At 40.9% G+C, this 19,037-nt stretch overlaps 1 protein-coding gene across 10 annotated transcripts in view; it reads right to left on the reverse strand.

Moving 5' to 3' along the window:
* Positions 1 to 208: 208 nt before the first annotated feature.
* Positions 209 to 19,037, reverse strand: part of MLLT3 (MLLT3 super elongation complex subunit) — a 144,410-nt gene continuing 125,581 nt past the window's right edge. For all 10 annotated transcript variants that reach the window (XM_083719068.1, XM_083719065.1, XM_083719067.1 and 7 more), the window contains 4 exons: positions 16,256 to 16,352; positions 11,771 to 11,842; positions 10,731 to 10,802; positions 209 to 4,525 (listed from right to left, as the gene is read on the reverse strand). In XM_083719068.1, the coding sequence (XP_083575194.1) occupies positions 4,394 to 4,525; positions 10,731 to 10,802; positions 11,771 to 11,842; positions 16,256 to 16,352 (373 nt within the window). In that variant the 3' untranslated portion in view covers positions 209 to 4,393. The remainder of the gene's footprint in view (positions 4,526 to 10,730; positions 10,803 to 11,770; positions 11,843 to 16,255; positions 16,353 to 19,037) is intronic.

Raw genomic sequence — 19,037 nt, forward strand, 5'->3', positions numbered from 1 at the left:
TCTGTGCCCTGTGCACGTGAACCTTCCATATTGCTCTAAATCTGACACTGCTCAGGGCTAAATGTTCAGTGTTCTTGCACTGAGAGGGGAACAAAGTTGCTGTAAAGTTAGTAAGTTTATGCTGTAGCATTTTAACCATCCTTAAAATATGAATTCCCCACATAGCCAAGAGACTGGGATCCGGTTAGATAAATGTGACTATTTGAAGTTAATTGAAAAAGGATTTATTTTGTTTCAGCATACAAAATAACTAAGTAATTTTTTTTTCCAAAAAAGGACACCACTTACCAGCTTTTATTCTACCAGAATTTTGTGGAAAACACTCTTCACTTTCAACACACAAATGCAGCTGAAATGTGTTTATTCCATCCTCATTCTCACCAAACTAGAGAACTAACATTTTATAAGGGTGACTGATGAACTACATGCAAGTCAGAGTTAAGAGTCTACTGTAATTGCAGTAATATTCCCTTTACATAGTTAACCCCTCCACCCCCACAAATTCTGTACACCAGCTACTATTTTTGTGGCTCCAAGGACTTATTTTGCCAGGTTTTTATAAAAAACAAAAACAAAATAAAAAGTGATTTGTCCAATATATACTCAAAGTTATGCGGGTCTGTGCTCCTTCCAACAACCTCTTAAAGAGTTTTTGCCACAAAATTTAGTTAGAAAAGTCAAAATGGACCAAAAAAAAGCACACACTTTTTTTGTGTTCAACTGAAATGAAACATGTCGAATGTGCACTATTAAAAAAAGTGAAAGATAGCCTTTTCAAACGTTTCATATAAAAATGTTAACAAAAGTGTAAAAAATACCCCACTCAGACACCCCCTCCACACTCCAACATCACATCATATGCTTGATGTCAAGAGATTTCAAAAACCTCCCACTCCAACAATTGCACATTAATTAACATGTGGACTTAAAAAAGAACGTAACGCTTCAAGTATGTTTCATGCCAATCATCAATAAGAGTCATAACATTACTGAAGAAAAAGTACACTTGTTCTTTTGGAAGCCTGAGAAAGACTTTCCATAGATTATGGTCAAACAACATTTTAATTTAAAAAACAAGAACACCCACCCAAACAAACACACGTACAAAAAAAGGAAAGGAAAAAAAGGAAACAATTTCTTTGGACTTAAAGAAACAGAGTTAAGAATTCCCATTTGATTATGAAAAAATACCCCTAAAGTAGGAACCTAGTTTTTACACTAATGCACAAAACCCTGCGCATGGAATGATGAAACTCACAGATGCTTCTACAGGTTGACTCTGTGGCAATAGCTGGCAGCCGGCAAACAGACAGACACTGGGAATATGGTGGCTTCTCAAATACAGGCTTTTTTAAAACTTTTTTTAAGGCTGACAGATCCTTTGGACCCAAAAGTATTTCTTAAGCAACATCTTTCATATGAGGGTAAAAACCAAAATCCTAACTTGAATGGCTTTTTCCAGTAAGTGTCTCCTCCTCAGCCTCCTGTTTCGTAAAGGGTTTCTGATTAGTTCAATGAAAGTAATATTTTTAACCGAAAAGAAATATTTCTGGAAGTTAGGGTGGTCAGGGATATATGGTTTTTTCCCCCAGCTGGAACTCAGTTCTGGTGGGTGCCACTAGCATTCGAAGAGAACAAGGGAGGTGTTCATGGTGAGTTCCGGCACCTCTTTTTCTAGAAAAAGAGCACTGAATGTGTTTAGCCAATTTAGAACCTTTTAGGGAGCAATCCTACGCTCCTGAAGAGGGTGACAGAGGGTCCTTTGAATGTTGGGGACCTCCGCTCTCTGCCAGCGGAGTGGGAGGTCTGAAGGTGGAGAAGGAGGTTTGCTGTTGGAGGCCTCCTTATTGCAGCAATTGGGGATAAAAAGGGGGAAATTGTGGATCTGCCAGATCCAAAGCTCAGCTGTTCCATTGACATGACCCCAAGGAGGGAGGAAAAGCACATCAACCCTGGAGCTGGCCTCTCATTTTCCCTGCTATCGAAACCAAGGGGAGGGGAAAGTGTGTAGTGGAGTAGCAGAGCTGGGTAGAAAAAATCACATTGGACAACCAATGTGCCCTTTGGGTTTCAGAAAGTACACGGGTAGACGAGTCTAAAAAGCCCGGGACACCAATTTTCACAGCCCTCTAGAGAGCATGGTAACACGTCTACCAGAAATCACGTATTTAGTGTTAACTCTGGAAGTGTAGACTCGATTCGGACCAAACTAAGCCTCCGAGGGCAAAATATACATCAGGAGGTTGGGGTAGAATAGAGTCTATTGCAATATGCTAAACATATTGCAGTAGAATCGAATTTACTGCAAGAAGGCTAAACATACTGCAGTACAATGGTACCCCTGGATGTGAACGGGATCCGTTCCGGAATCCCATTCGCATCCTGAGTAAAACGTAAGACGCGCCTGCGGGTTGGGTTTTGCCACTTCCAAGCATGCACATGATGTCATTTTGAGCATCTGCGCATGCGACGAAACCCGGAAGTCACACGCTCTGTTACATCCGGGTCGCCGCGGAGCGTAACTTGAAAACACTCAACCGGAAGCACATCTAAACCGGGATACAACTGTAAATGAGCCACTATACTCTCCAGAGGGCCGTGGAAATATGTGTCCCAGGCTTTTTAGCTTCGTCTACCCATGTACTTTCTGAAACCCAAGGGGCGGGCGCATTGGTTGCCAGGTGTGAAATATATTGGCATTATTTTCAGCTTTCCTACTCCACTCGTGGGGGGGGGGGCTGCTGCCTACCTTCTGCCCTGGCTGGTGCAAGTCTGGCAGGCATTAGGAAGCGGCAGTTCTTCTGCTTTCCCCACCAACCAGCCATAGGATGCTCTGTTAGCCAACTGAAAATGTTTTCCCTTAACTGCACAGCAGATTATTATTTTTTGAAAAATATATATTTAATACAAGTACTTACAAAAACTACGGATGACAGGTGCCGTCTTAGAAAAGGCACCCCCCCTCTTCTTTTTAATACAGAAGGAAATGTATCTTCTAAGATGATGCCTACTGCGATATATGCATGAATCTTCTAAAAATAAGGAAAGTAGACTTCTATCTTCAGAAGTATTGTTTATTCACATGCAAACTTCTGCAGGTGTAATTGATTAATCAATTAAAATTAACATGATTAATCAACTATTTTTTTTTAATTGGGTTGACAGCCCTACGATCAATGAACATTACTTAACAAGTACTGAAATTTTGAAAGTTTCCCATCCTGTCATTGTCTAACGGCCTAAATGAAAATGTTTTAATTGATCAGGTAGAAAAAGAGCCAAAACCGAAATCTAAAGTAAACAGATTATAATATACTGAATGAACAAAGAACCAAATTTATGCCTCTATTTTTAGTAACAAAAATGAATGGACTGCACACCTGGGCAGTTGAATGCTGGAACTCCTAAGTAATAAATAGCTCCAAATTAAGGACTTTCTACAACATTTCCATAGAAAACGGGACTAGTTCTCTCTCTCTTTTTTATGGCAAACTTCTAGAGTGCTTCCACTTTTATGGTATCTAATAACACATTAAAACATACACAAAGATGTTGGTGGAAAAAATGCTGGATTTTAGGATAGTATACAGTAACACTTCTTTCCTTTTAGTGAACGTCCTACCGGTTTATTGACTAAGGCTAGAAAGCAAATCGTGGTTCTATTTGGCGCATTTTCTACTGTGGTCCGAGGTCAACACACAAGGGCAGCTGATGGGGGGGGGGGGTGTGTGGATTCTGCTACGGCAGACTGAACAGTAAAAAAAGGAGAGACTTTTTTTTTGCCACCCCCGCTCCCCAACTTGGCATCTCGTTTTGGGGGACTGCGGAAACGGAAACAAGACGGCGGGGCTTTTAAACTGGTCAAGGGAATACCCAAAAGTCAGGAAAAAGTGGCGTCCAAACAAGCGCAAGGTCAGAAGGCTTTTGACAGCGGTGGTGCTGGATCAAAGGAGAGAATACACAGGACACAAGGACTTGTAACATCTGGTAGAGTCCTTCCCTCAAGGACTTCAGAAAATGCGTATGCAATAATAAATAGATCAGTTATGTAATAAGGCAGTGTGTTGAACATGCATTCGTCTTGTGGCCTGGAACACCACACAGAGAGATACATGATATCATACACATTCATTAAGTGTTTTTTTTTTCAAGGCTATCCAGGCTAACTCTTCCAGAGCGTTTCCTTGTTGAGAAGAGCAAATCCTCTGAGGCTTGTCACATTTCTTCTCCTTAATCAAGAGATGACGACTGGCTTTAAACAAAATAATAAAGCTGAAGAGAGTTGGTTGGTTCTGTTTGTTTGCTGCCATTTTGGTTGCATCACTCTGAATGTTTTATTTCTTTTTTTAAAAAAGAGAGAGCACAGTTTTCAATGCAGCCAGCTGCCGTGTGCTCAGGATGCTCCAGCCGTTTCCAGGTAACTCTGTAACTTCCTAACTGTGGTTTTGTCCAGGGAGCAAAGGTCAAAGTCAAAGGTTGTGTTTGTGATATGAAAATGTCCCGTTTCTTCTATGAGGTTTACAATCTGTCGTTAAAAAGAGAGAGAGAGAGATAAAATGTTATGTTTAAATTGAAAATTCTGCTCCTTTCACAGAAAGGGGTGGAGAACCTGTGCCGTTTCCACATATAATTGCAGGGTTTCCCAAACTTTTGTCTCCAACATGCAGCTGCTGGGAGACCTTGGGCCAGTCACACTTCTTTGAAGTCTCTCAGCCCCACTCACCTCACAGAGTGTTTGTTGTGGGGGAGGAAGGGAAAGGAGAATGTTAGCCGCTTTGAGACTCCTTAAAGGGAGTGAAAGGCGGGATATCAAATCCAAACTCTTCTTCTTCTTCTTCCTCAACTGTTTTTGGACTACAACTCCCACCAAACCCTAGGTAGCAGGACCAGTGGTCAGGGATGATGGGAATTGTAGTCCAAAAACAGCTGGAGACCCAAGTTTGGGAAACCCCGTGTTACTGGATTCCAGGTCCCACCAGAGGCATACAGTATGGCCAGTGGTCAGGGATGGTGGTAGCTGGAGCAACATTCAGAAGGTACCAGGTCCACCACTCTTGCCTTCTCGTTAAGGGAGTTTTGCCATGCAAAAACACCTTCTAAATATCCTGCAAGATCTTTGGGCAAAATCCACTTCCAGAGACTCCACCATGCATTACAACATTTTAGAAAGACAAAGGAACTCCTTTCCACTCCCCAGTCAAGCTCTTGCAGAATGAACTCCTTCGTTAGAAACTTTTTTGGCTGACATCCCTATTGGTTTATCTTCTGATTTTGCAAAAATGGCATTGTGAATTGACGGGCTTTGTGGATCAGTTTTCTTTCACGTCTATGGTTTGTGCGTGTTCCTTGTACTGTCGTGGAAAAACTTAAAAGCCATTAAACTATGTGTAATATTTTTGTATGTGTCATCTAAGCAGTGGCGGCGGTGGGAAAAACAGTAAAAGTAAAAATTGCATCCTTAAAATAACTGATTAAAACAAGTGATCCTATCTTTTGTAAAACAGTTTTAGGTCATTTACAATCAAGCGGTGTATTAATTTTTACAAAATAAAATTATAGAATGATGTTTTCCTATCTGCCTTCCTGGAGATTGCCAATATGAATGCATGAAAGTGCCTTCTGTAGAACCATTGGTAACTCTGGCACAGAACAGTCTACTCTGACTGTATTCCAGCATCTCATCCAGAGGTTTCCTTCAGCCCAGCCCTATTAATTACCTGAAATCCTTTTTAATTGGAGTTTGGAGGGCCTGGATTTTGCAAAGCATGCACTCTGTCAGAGAGCTGAGGCAACTGCTAATGTATGCTTGTTTTACAATCAACATACATTTATAGCAGTCCAGTTAGTTTTGTGGCAGGGAATGTAGCTGTCTGCATTTTACAGACATCATTGTACGGTAAGAAATGGATCCCTCTTCTTCCTACAGACATCTGCAACCTACGTACTTTAGGTTTGCCTTTGACTCCCTCTCCTATGAGCTGAACTATCCAAAGTTCACTTTTGCTTTATTTCAAATGCCAACATTCAATCTGTTGCTCGTTTACAGTTGACCAAGAAAATCCATTCGGACTGCAACATTAACTCCCATTACTGCATCAAATTGCCAGGTCTGTTGAGTTACATTATAAAAGTTGAGCTGAAGCTCTGCCTTGTGTCCCTGCCACATTTTGAATTATTTCAGCAGATGGGAGTTTTCCTATCTTAAGTAGAAAGGAAGTTTCTTATTTCAAAATTAAGTTAATAGGAAGTATCTGCACGGATTGCGTATTACCTATAAGATGCAGCCCTGAAGCCAGTGACGTGAGAAATGGATCAATATAATCAAAGGAAAAGCATCTTTCGGTCATAGTTACCTCTGAGGATGTGGACAGGCTGCTTGGACGAGTGAAACCAACCACCTGTCTCCTTGATCCTTGCCCATCCTGGCTTATAAAAGCTAGCCGGGAAGGGCTGGGCGATGGGCTCTGCGGGATGGTGAATGCTTCCCTCCGTGAGGGAGCCTTCCCAGACCTGCTGAAAGAGGCGGTTATTAAACCGCTTCTTAAAAAAACATCTTTAGATGCGGCCACGATGGCCAATTATCGCCCAGTCTCAAATCTTGAATTCTTGGGCAAGGTGATTGAGCGAGTGGTTGCTGAACAACTCCAGGCACGCCTGGAAGAAGCGGACCATTTGGATCCCTTCCAGTCGGGATTCAGGCCTCATCATGGGACTGAAACTGCCTTGGTCGCACTGGTTGATGATCTCCGGTGGGCTAGGGACAAAGGTGAGAGCTGTTTTCTAGTTCTGCTGGATCGCTCAGCGGCGTTTGATACCATCGACCATAACATCCTTCTGGACCGTCTTGAGGGGCTGGGAGCTGGGGGCACTGTCATACAGTGGTTCTGCTCCTTCCTCCTGGGCCGTGTTCATAAAGTGGGGGGGGGGGGAGTGTTCAGACCCCTGGGCTCTCACTCGTGGGGTGCCTCAGGGTTCTGTCCTCTCCACCATGCTTTTCAACATCTACATGCAGCCGCTGGGAGAGATCATCAGGGGGTTTGGGCTGGGTGTTCATCAGTATGCAGATGATACCCAGCTCTACTTTTCTTTAAAATCAGAACCAGTGAAGGTGGTGAAGGTCCTGTGTGAGTGTCTGGAGGTGGTTGGAGGATGGATGGCGGCTAACAGATTGAGGTTGAATCCTAACAAGACAGAAGTACTGTTTTGGGGGGACAGGAGGTGGGCAGGTATGGAGGCCAGTCAGTCCCTTCTCCCTCCTTGTAGAAAAGCCCACAGGAGCCGTGCGCTCCTTAAAGGTGCCGGGGGAGGCTGCGCAAGGCTAAAGAAGCCAAGGCAGCGAGCGCGATCCACCCTGCTCGCTGTCTTGGCTTCTTTGCTCTTTGGGGCTGGGGGGAAAACCTGGGCTTCCCCTGGCAGCCCCGAGAAGCTCTGGAAGAAGCGGACAGGCTGTGCGCAGCCTGTCTGCTGCTCTTTGGGGCTGGGGGGGGGATATTTTTTCCCTTGATTTCCCCCTCTAAAAACTAGGTGCGCCTTATGGTCCGGTGCGCCTTATGGAGCAAAAAATAAGGTATGCATTGCAACAAGTCAGCTGAAAACAGCCACCTGTTCCCTCTGACAGCCCTGGCATGTATGACAACTTTTGACACAACACTCAATGGCTAACAGGGAAATAGCCTGTGTTATCTTTCCAAGAGTTAAAAATGTATTCTTAATGTATGTTTCACTTAGCCCCGTGTCAAGCAGTTCATGAAGAATTTCAGAAAAACTTGCAGAAGCACCCCCCTGCCCCCAACAGAACTATATTTGATATGCTTCCCTGTGATACTGTGCCAAAAAGGGGGCCTTCCATTAACTCCCATGATAATAAATTTCAGGAATTCAAAAGCAGTTAGGAAGTGTTAACAGATGCATTTTAAAGCAATGCAGTGCTCTTAAAAGTAACAAGGAATAAAATCTCATTTGTTGATCGCTATCTATACTTTCTAAGCTCCATCTAAGAGCAACATGAACATTTGAACCCGATTCTTCATCCGGGCCCCTGAGAAATGCAGCTACAGTGTCAAAGCCACCTGGTGCATCTGAGTGAGATGAACCCCCTCAGTTTTAATGGAGGCACAGTATACATCAAGATATACCCAAGAAAGCTTTAGGGGAATTCTTGACCGCCTGCCAAGGCGATTCAGGTTAATGCTTTTAATATCAGCACTCACGTTCTTAATCTATTGAAAAACACTTGGTGGTGGGGGGGGAGACTTAAGATTATAACTGTCAAGATTTCAGATTACCAGAGTTGAAAAACAGAACATTAAAATACTTTAAACTTAGACCCAGGATGCAAGAACCTAGGAAGTTTTATTTGTTCTTGACGAAGTGTGCTCTACTTTGTTTTAATGTACAGTTGTTTACACACAGTCATTCTCCATCAATTTCATTGCCATCTATCATGCTGCAGCAATTGAAATGCCTTTGGGGAAGAATGTCTGCTTGAAGGGATGGGCTTTAGCTAATGGCAAAGATTTCATTTTAACCTTTAAGAAAGGTTTGAAAGGATTTGGAATTCTCCGTGTCCAAAAAGACTACCTTAAAAGCTATTATTTATTGTTATGCATTGCAGTTCATTTCTTGTGTTATGGTAAAGGTTTTAAAAACGGCTACAAAGAACCCCAAACAAACTCTTATTTTAATCTTTACAGCCTGCTAATGAAATGTTTGGCTAAGAGTGCCCAGGGCCACCCAGTGAGCTAAGATCCCAGACAGCATTGGATCCCACTCTGCTGCACACAGATTCAACAGCAAACTATTCTGCTGGGACCATCTACTGGCTTTCAGTAGTTAGGAATTAAAATCCACACTTTATGTATCATGACCGTTAATACAGCTTTACTGTGACATCCTGGTGAATAAGTAGTGATCCTTGATTTTATTTCCCTTAGGACTGATCCACTGACAGCCATAGTTTCAAATGAAAGACACTGTTGAACAATTACCATATTTTTTTGCCCCATAAGGTGCACCAGACCATAAGGCGCACCTAGTTTTTGGAGGAGGAAAACAATAAAAAAATATTCTGAATCCCAGAAGCCAGAACAGCAAGAGGGATCTGGCTTCTGGGATACCGTGTGGCTGTTCTGGCTTCTGGGATAGCCGCACCAAGCCTCTTCAGGGCAGCGGGATGAAGGCTCCCCCTGCCCGAAGAAGCTGCGCGCGGCTAAGGCAAAAGCCAGGACAGCAAGCGGAATCACTGCGCAGAGAGGGAGAACTGCGCAGCGCCCCTTCAGCGAAGCGGGAGGAGGAACAGAAGGGGCTCCGTTCCTCCTCCCGCTTCGCTGAAGGGACGCTGCGCAGCGCCATTCACTCCATAAGAAGCACTCACATTTCCCCTTACTTTTTAGGAGGAAAAAGGTGCATCTTATGAAGCAAAAAATACGGTAATTTATATGCTCAGTATGAAATGCAGGTTCCTAAACAGAATATGAGCCACTTAACACACTACAATTTTTTTACACACACATAAGATCTACATCTAAAAGAAATGTAAACTGTGAATGTGATAAACTAGTGTCTGAAAACAAACTGATCATGCACCGTCATTTGTTGGAGTTCGGATTGCTTGTGGCTCCCTGCCGAGCGAACCTGGGTGTGTTACTCTATAATGTGTTGAATAGTACTAAATTGGAGTGGGGGGGGGAACCTCACTGCAAAATAATCTCTTAACAACTGACTCTTTGTAAATGAAACATAAAAAGAAGATTGCTTTTTTCCTTATTCAGAGTACAAAATACATGCTATCAGCTTAATTTACAAATTGCAACTGTATATAAAGATAGACATTCTTGCTAGCAAAATACACAAATCAGTTCATTACCAGTCATTTTTTTGCTTTGTTTTTTTGGCCAGTAAAACCCACAATTAAGACACATTTGGGGAGATCAGAAATGGTGTGCACAGAGGTGTGTGCATACATGCACACGAATCTCCAAACTTCTGGGGAACCAGTTCTTGATTACAAAGAGTAAATTTCATTACAAAAAGAAATATTTGATGCAACTGAATTGAATAATAGTATAATTATTAATTTTTTAAATAAAAACACCTGAAATTATGTGGGGCGATATCCAACTGAATTTCATTCAGCATACGCACTCTGGAATCAATGGACCTAAGCTACTTAAAGTCCATTGATTTCAACAGGTCTTCTCAGAATATGACTTAGCTAGTTATCACTCAAGGCTCAAAAGTTCCTGCACTTGAATCTTCCTGTGGTAACACACAAGTCTCAGTAGTTTTGATACTGAACGGCTAACACATTCAGAGCTGCAACATGCAAACTCAAGTATAGTTGAAAAAGACAGAAGACTGAATTCAGTGTTACAAACTGAAATTTGTAATGCTAGGGATGCATTAAAAATCTGTTGAAGTTTGCCATCGCCAGGAACACTTAAAGAAATATCCCTCAAGAAGGCATGGTGGTTTTTTTCAGCAGAAAACAGGGCTTGTAGTTTGAAAATCTTGCAACATGCTACTTTCTCAGCACATATGTCACAATTGTTAAGATGTAGGCAGATGGATTATCAAATTCTACTAGAAGATCAGAGCTGTGTTCTTAACTTTGAAAAGTACTATGCTTAGCACAAAGACAGGAGTGCCTGGCGTGCTCTGGTCCATTGGGTCACGAAGAGTCGGACACGACTAAACAACAACATGCTTAGCGCAGAAAGTAGACCTCTCACCTGTTGCAGTACATGTCTTTCCCTTAGTGTCATTAACCTTCTGTGAAGCTCAACTAGTTCATCAAGATATGCCTGGAAATAAACAGTTCAAAAACAAACGTTTTATTAAAAAAAAACCACATTTGTATTCTGTTGTATAGACAAATATTTATATTCCAGGACAGCAAAGCAATGGAAATACAGCCGACTCACAACTTTGTGTATAGTCAGAACAAGCTCAGAACCACCCTTGTGTGATTATCTCTACTTTTTCCAAGATGGTGCTTTTCCCCCAAGAGTGGGCTTTGCCAGCCAGCTCTGCAAGGTGGAGAATTTTTAAGCTCACCGACTTGCTTACTGGACTCTGGCGAGGAAAGCAAAGAGCATTTAAGCTCTCCACCTCACATACATTAGATTTATGCATTTTCATTTGGCTTGTTGCCAAGAGCGTAAAACTGCGACGACACAAGTTAAATGTGCGCAAGTTGCGATGAATTAAGTATGTCATAAAACACAGTGAAATAAAACCATGATACTAACAATAATATGTAGCTAACTGCTAAAAAAAAACTCAGCAGGATATGGGCAAATTAAAACTCATCTTAAACTGTTGCGAACAAATTGTAAGGTGTACCTCTTAGGAAGCGCATTGCATTCCAGAACCACAGTGCTATGGCCAAACACCCCCTTTCTTTTGTTGTTACATAGCATACTTCTGGTGTGTTGGGCAAATGCAGGCACTCTGGTGTGGAAAATGATGCTCCTTCATATATTTGGATTCTAAGCCTTTTAGGGTGTATAAGATTACCTGTACCTTGAACTGGGCCTGAAATTGAACTATTCGACTTCACTTCATTTAAGAGAACAATATATACATAATAAGTAATTAAAATGTAGAATAAACTGTGCACTATAGGGATACTAAAATATTGAGTAATTAAAAAACACTTCATTAAGGCATGTGCCAAGCAATGTTTCTTATATACTGAAAGATCCAATACTTTTTACAGATTTGAGAAAGATTATGAAGCATGATTCAAATACTGTTTCTTTTCATTTACCTTATCGCAATCGCCATTCTTAATCTGTTTATCAGATTTACTCTGCTTTATAGGACTCTTCACTTCTAGAATCTAGAAAATAAGAGTAAATATTTAAGGGCATTATAGGGCTAGGACTGAGGATCACTAGAAATCCCACAACCAATTATCTCAATGGTTTAAGGATGTTCAGCAGCCAAATTATCTAACCTACATATTTTTTCTGTGAACTGCTCTGAGTTCTTAGGATGAAGGGCAGTATATAAGTTTAATAAATTAAATAAAATGATTAAAGCCTGGTGCTCCTTCGAAGCATGGCGCCCTCTTTAAGCAGATAGCATACGAGGGGGGGGGGGCTATTGAGAGTTCGCTTGCACTGTTCAAATGATACAACTGGAAGCAAAAGCCCAACACCTACCTCAACATTTTCTATTCTCAAAGGCCAGTTAGAAGCAGAATTATATGAAGTGAATATGTACATATTTTAAAGCTCTTGACCACATGAACATCCCAGGGATCATCGCAGTTGGTGATATTTTTATGTTTTTATAGCTTTGTCAGAGGGATGTGGCTGGCGCTGTGGGTTAAACCACAGAGCCTAGGACTTGCCGATCAGAAGGTCGGCGGTTCGAATCCCCGCGATGGGGTGAGCTCCCGTTGCTCGCTCCCTGCTCCTGCCAACCTAGCAGTTTGAAAGCATGTCAAAGTGCAAGTAGATAAATAGGTACCGCTCTGGCGGGAAGGTAAACAGCATTTCTGTGCGCTGCTCTGGTTCTCCAGAAGCGGCTTAGTTATGCTGGCCACATGACCCAGAAGCTGTATGCCGGCTCCCTCGGCCAATAAACGAGATGAGTGCCGCAATCCCAGACTCGGTCACGACTGGACCTAATGGTCAGGGGTCCCTTTACCTTTAGCTTGGTCATAATTCATGGTAGCCGGATGCAGAACTTTACGATAAGTTTTATTATTAACAATTTGTACAATAATTGCGTCGCAGCAAATTTCTGAAGGTTGTTTATATGACAACAGTGCTAGCATTTAACTCTTTTTTTTCCAAGTGAATTTTTATTGTTTTCCTTGCATATTCTTTTCCAACAAATTGCAATAGCACCATTCATTCCATTTGACTCTGCCGGGTCACGACCCCCCTCCCTCCCCACAACTGGTATATATATCCTCTTTCGATCACACACATCATTCTCAAATTAGTACTATTATACATTGGAGGTATTACGTCAATCCTGCTAGTGTCTTGACCTCTTTACAATTCTTCTTTAAGTATTCAATAAATTTACTCCAGTTATTTTGGTATCTTTGATCTCCCTGGTCCCGGATCCTCCCTGACAGTTTGGCAAGTTCTGCATATTCTGTCAACTTCGCCTGCCACTCCTGTATAGTTGGTATATCTTGTACTTTCCATCTTTGAGCCAGAAGGGTCCTCGCGGCAGCTGTAGCATACATGAACAAATTTTGATCTTCTATTTTAATTTCTGTTCCTATTAAGCCTAATAGACACGCTTCCGGTCTTTTGGGGAAAGTATATCTAAATATCTTTTTGAGTTCATTATAAATTGCTTCCCAAAAATTTTTTACCTTATCGCAGGTCCACCACATATGGAAATAGTCCCCATCTGCCTTTTTACATTTCCAACACTTTCTTTCTTTTTTCCTATACATTTTAGCTAATTTCACTGGCGTCAAATGCCATCTATACATCATTTTTAGCAAGTTTTCCTTTAAAGCCATGCATCCTGTGAATCTCAAACCCTCCTTCCATAATCTTTTCCACGCATCCAATTCAATGTTATGCCCAATATCAATTGCCCATTTTATCATTGATTCCTTTACTTCTTCATCTTCATCTTCATCTATACCATTCTAGCAATAAGCTATACATTCTTGATAAAATTTTATCTTTACAGTCTATTAACTCGATTTGGAATTTCGATTTTTTATCTTCGAACCCATTTCTCTTTTTGTCTTCCTTTAATAAATCACTGATCTGATGGTATTGCAGCTACCCTGTTAACATCTTTTCAATTTGGTCGTATGGTTTGAGCTTTATCCCTTGGGCTGTTTTTCTAGTAATATCCTCATATGTTACTCTTTCCCCTTCCATGTTTGCTTTTTTTGTTGTCAGCACCTCAATTGGTGATATCCACCACGGTGTCTTTCTTTCCAGGAGGTTTTTATTCCGATCCCATACTTCATATAAAGATTTCCTAATCACATGGTTTAGAAAACCTTTATGTACCTTTACTTTGTTGTACCATAGGTACGAATGCCAACCATATCTATTATCATGGCCCTCTAAATCTAATAGGTCAGTGTTTTCTAAGGTCAGCCAGTCTTTTAACCATAAAAAGCACGAAGCTTCATAATATAAAGTCAGGTCTGGTAAATCAAAACCTCCTCTCTCTTTCTTATCTACTAGTATCTTCATTTTTATCCTTGGCCTTTTCCCCTGCCAGACAAACTTCGCTAAGTTTTTTTTGCCAATCCTTAAATTGTCTTATCCCTTTTACCACTGGTATTGCTTGAAATAAAAATAACAGTCTAGGTAATATATTCATTTTTATCACAGAGATTCTGCCTAATAATGACAATTTTAGTCTACTCCATATATCCATATCTTTCTTAATTTCTTTCCATACCACCTCATAGTTGTCCTTGTACAGGTTTATATTTTTTGTTGTCATCCAAATTCCTAAATATTTTATTTTTTTAGCTATCGCGATTCCTGAGTCTACTTGTAATTCTTCCATCTCTTCTTTCTTCAAATTTTTTACTAGCATTTTCGTCTTGTTTTTGTTAAGTTTAAACCCTGATACCTTCCCAAACTCTTCCATTCTTTTTATTGCCTCTTTCACACTTTGTCTTGGTTCTTACAACGTTAAGACTAGATCATCTGCGAAGGCTCTTAACTTAAATTCTTTTCGTCCCACCTTAATGCCTCTGACTTCTGATGATTCTCTTAGCTTCTTATTCAAGACCTCTAGGACTGTAATAAATAGCAAGGGAGACAAAGGGCATCCCTGCCTAGTACCTTTAGTTATCTCAAAGTTATCGGATATGTTGTTATTAATTATTAACTTTGCTTTTTGGTCCGAATAAATCGTGCCAATACCTCTCAAAAAATTTTATAAATAGCTTATAGCCGTTATTCAATAACGAAATTGGTCTGAAATTTTTTACATCTAATATATCCCCCTCTTTCTTCGGGATCAGTATAATATGAGCTTCTTTCCAGGTGTTTGGCATCTTTCCTTCTCTTAAGACTTTATTCATTACTTCACTTAGAACAGTTGTTAGGTATTGCGATAGTGTTTTATAATACTTTGCTGAGATACCGTCCGGTCCTGGGGCCTTCCCTATTTTCATTCTTTTTATTGCCTTCGTGACCTCTTGTTCTGTTATCTCCTAGTTAACCATTCTTTTTTCTTCTTCTGAGATTTGATGTAGTTTATGGTCATGGATATACTTTTCTATTCTCTTATTGTCTTCTTTGTCTTTCTTATAAAGATCTCTATAGAATCTCTGAAATACTTTTCTAATTTCTTTTGGGTCCTCAATCATTTTATCCCCATCTTTTATTTTACAAATTGTGTTCTGTTTTTGTCTTGCCTTTATTTGCCAGGCCAAGAATCTCCCAACTTTGTTGGCCGACTCAAAATGTTTTTGTCTCATGGTTTTTATTTTCCATTCGATCTCGTGTCCCACCACCATGGAGAACTGAGACTGCAACCTTTTTATATTTCGTTTTATTATTTCATCTTTACGTTTTGTTATTAGCTGTTTTTCGTTCTCGATGAGCTGGGACAGGATCTCCTCTTTCTTCTCTCTCCCTCTTTTCTGGAAGCTGTTTTTTTTGAATCAGGAAACCCCTTATCACCGCTTTGCTCGCGTCCCAGACTGTTTCAATTGGTGTTTCTTTGTTTAGATTCCATTTAAAATAGTCTGTTATTGTCTCTTTTGCTGTTTCCACTACTCTCTGGTCATTAAATAAGCTCTCATTCATTCTCCATCTATGTGTAGAAGGGTCCTTTCCTTTTAATTCCATATATAGCAGATTATGATCTGACAGGGTTTTTGGGAGGATTTCTAGTTACTCTTGGTGTTAGAATCTTAGAGACCCAGATCTGATCTATTCTGCTAGCATTTAACTCTTCACCAAATTTAACAGTCGTCATTAGAGGGGGAAAGCTGCTGCACGCCTTCTCGTATATGTTTCAATAATATTACCAAGCATGTGTCACAGAATCGTCAAGTGGGAAGGGACCAAAGGACCATCTAGTCTACCCCATGCAGTGCAGGAATCTCAGCTTAAGCACCCACACCCATGATGTATAAGACAGAAGCAATAGTTTCTCTCTGTTTTTGTCACACAGGATACTCTCTCTGTTTTACACTGACCAAATGGTTCCCAAGGCAGAAGGACAAGAGAAAAGCTATCCACTGGGAAAATGAAGTGATTGTGGCTGCAGCAGTCATGCCGCAAAACAGTACCTGGTTATTGTTGGTTTTTAATAAAGGTGGGGGGTCGTGGCGGAGGGGTGAAGATGCTGAACTGCTGTCGCTGTCGCTTCCATCGCTCAGACTAACCCTGAGAAGGGAAAGGGAAAGGGAAAATAAATTTATTAAGATGTGCCACATAAAGGAAATTTTCCATGGCTTATAACTGACACCACAGCCCTAACAATCGGCTTTCAAAAAGCAAGTTTGTGGGAGAAGTTGAAAAATAAGTTGCAGCAATGTTAACAGATTAGAAACAAAAAGCCCAAATAAGAGAAACACAATTAAGATCGATGCTTTCCAACTTTCAATAATTTGATGATCCCAAAGGTGAACCCAAATCTTTTATGTTTGTGAACACATTCTGAATAAAAAGTCAGCAAAACTGCAATATTCACCTGCAGTTTTCTTGAAATAGTATCTTAATTATACATAGCTAAAACTGCTTCTGATAGTCAAGGTGAACTATCAACATGTGATGCAATGTGGCCACCAGTACCAAACAAGAAGAAGAAGAAGAAGAAGAAGAAGAAGAAGAAGAAGAAGAAGAAGAAGAAGAAGAAGCAGCAGCAGCAGCAGAAGCATAAAATACACTTTGATCGGGATAGAAACTTCTGGAAAAGACGGTTCCCCACCTATTTTGGAGCAGAACATTATCTACAGCACCCCAATAGCAAATCTAAAAAATAACAGCCACTCAGAATTTTCCAACGTGCTTGAAATTCTAAATGTTGCCTTGTATACAAGTTGTAATTACTTGCAAGTTCTTGATATTCCAAGCCTGAATTTTCACAGGTCAGAAATGAACATCCCCTTTCCCCAGGCAAGTCCTGCTTCCTCTGTTACTTCTTTGCCCCAGGTATTTCTATTTAAATGTATTTTCGTCAAAATCTATATGGGTTTGTACTAACCCACCAAGACATCCATCTGATTTCTCGAATTCTCAACCAAGCTCAGTAGGCAGGCATTCTTGCTTTCAAGCTAATGTTGGAAGTTGTAATGCTATGGTCCAATAAACTACACACACACACACAAACACAAACACACACACGTTGAGAGTTGAGGCCTGACTAACCAGAAGACAACACACATGACGTACTCATTAAGAGAGTAGCATATCTCAAAACAGAAGACAGGCGCTTCTTCAACTCTTCCTCCACTTAAAATTCTTTATTTTATTAAGCATAATTATACCTCACATATACAAAAAAAGTCCTCAGAGTAGCTTCAGCTCCTTTTACTCGACCCTATAATACAGCTCAGCACTGATTATAGGGCACCTTATTACCCCTCTCAAATGCCCTCATCTAATCATACAGGCAGAAGGGTTATAGCTTTTCAATATGTATCTCAAAATGAAACCAACATACAGGGTTGGAAGAAGGTCATAAGGCATGACTATTTTCTTTGCAGTTTAGATGTTGTCATTTGTATGGACACTCACGGACACTGAAGAGGACAAAATACCATGTCCATTTCAACAAAGCTCCCATGTCTCTTCCACGTATTGTAATTGGAGGACACAAAAGTACAGCACCATTTCAGAAGCAAGATAATCATCATTTTACTCAAGGCTGAGGAGAAATCCCTTGCCTATATGACTGACTACGTTGTGTGAAAAGGAGCTAGATGTTTTGAATGCTTGAGTGTCAAATGAATGCTGCTGGGAGCCTGACAGCGTCCTGAAACACATCTGTAAAATTCAATATACATTCGCTTCATCTTCCCTATTAACAAGAAGAAATTTTTGGAAAACCATTCATACATGTTTCATCCAGGGCTTTTTTCCCCCCAGCCGGAACTCACTGGAACTAAGTTCCTGTCCCACTCAGGTGGGCACCATTGCCATTATAAGAGAACAAGGGAGGCGTTCAGGGTGAGTTCCAGCACCTCTTTTTCTAGAATCAATCAATCTTTATTACGGTCCAGAGACCCAAGCAATGCACAATTCAGACAACCTACCTCCAGGTTAAACAAGCATTTTGTTCAGACTTAAAGATAGGGATCATTGTTCTTGCAACCACCAATAAAAATTTTGCCACTGCTAATGTTCTAGCGTTTGTCCGATCTTCCAATAGGAACCTGACATAGTGAGCCTCTGATTTTCCCGGGAAAGGTACCAGCAAGGGTAGTATCAGTTCAGCCCTGGCTTGCTCATATTTTGCACAGTGCAGCAAAATATGTTTTGAGCACACAAGCAAAGTCTGATTTTTCTAGAAAAATAGCACTGGTTTCATCTGTTGTGTAATGATGCTTACTGCCATGTCAAGTGTTGTTGCGGGACGGCGACAACGTCTCCCTTGGATCTGGCAGTCGTGCTGGAGGTGAGGGGATTCTCTGGGCTTGGGTTCACTCAGACCCAGGAAGTGAATTGCAACTTGCCTGCCTATTTGGCCAATAGCAGGCAGCCCCACCCCTTTGCTTAAAGAAAGTATATTTCAAAGGGGGGCGGGCGCTGAGTATTTTTTTTTCCTGAAAAGGGGCTGGTAGGCCAAATAAGTTTGGGAGCCTCTGTTCTATGCAATGCTACAGCATTTAATCAAAAAGGCACACACACACCCTGGGTCTTAAACACCAACCTCCCTACCACTCCATATGTTTGAAAGGCAGTACTCAAAATATAAACACACATCCCGTAATTCTTATGTTGTAAAAAAAGTGTTCAGCTTCTTTTCTAATGGGCAGGTTCTGCCCCCTTCATAACACCCCCAATTTCTTAGATAATTCCTCTGCATTTTGAGTTTCCTTTCCCCGCGTAGACTTTTGTTTCAGCCTA

This window comes from Podarcis gaigeae, assembly GCF_964106915.1.
Source record: "Podarcis gaigeae genome assembly, chromosome: 17".
NCBI classification, from domain to species: domain Eukaryota; kingdom Metazoa; phylum Chordata; class Lepidosauria; order Squamata; family Lacertidae; genus Podarcis; species Podarcis gaigeae.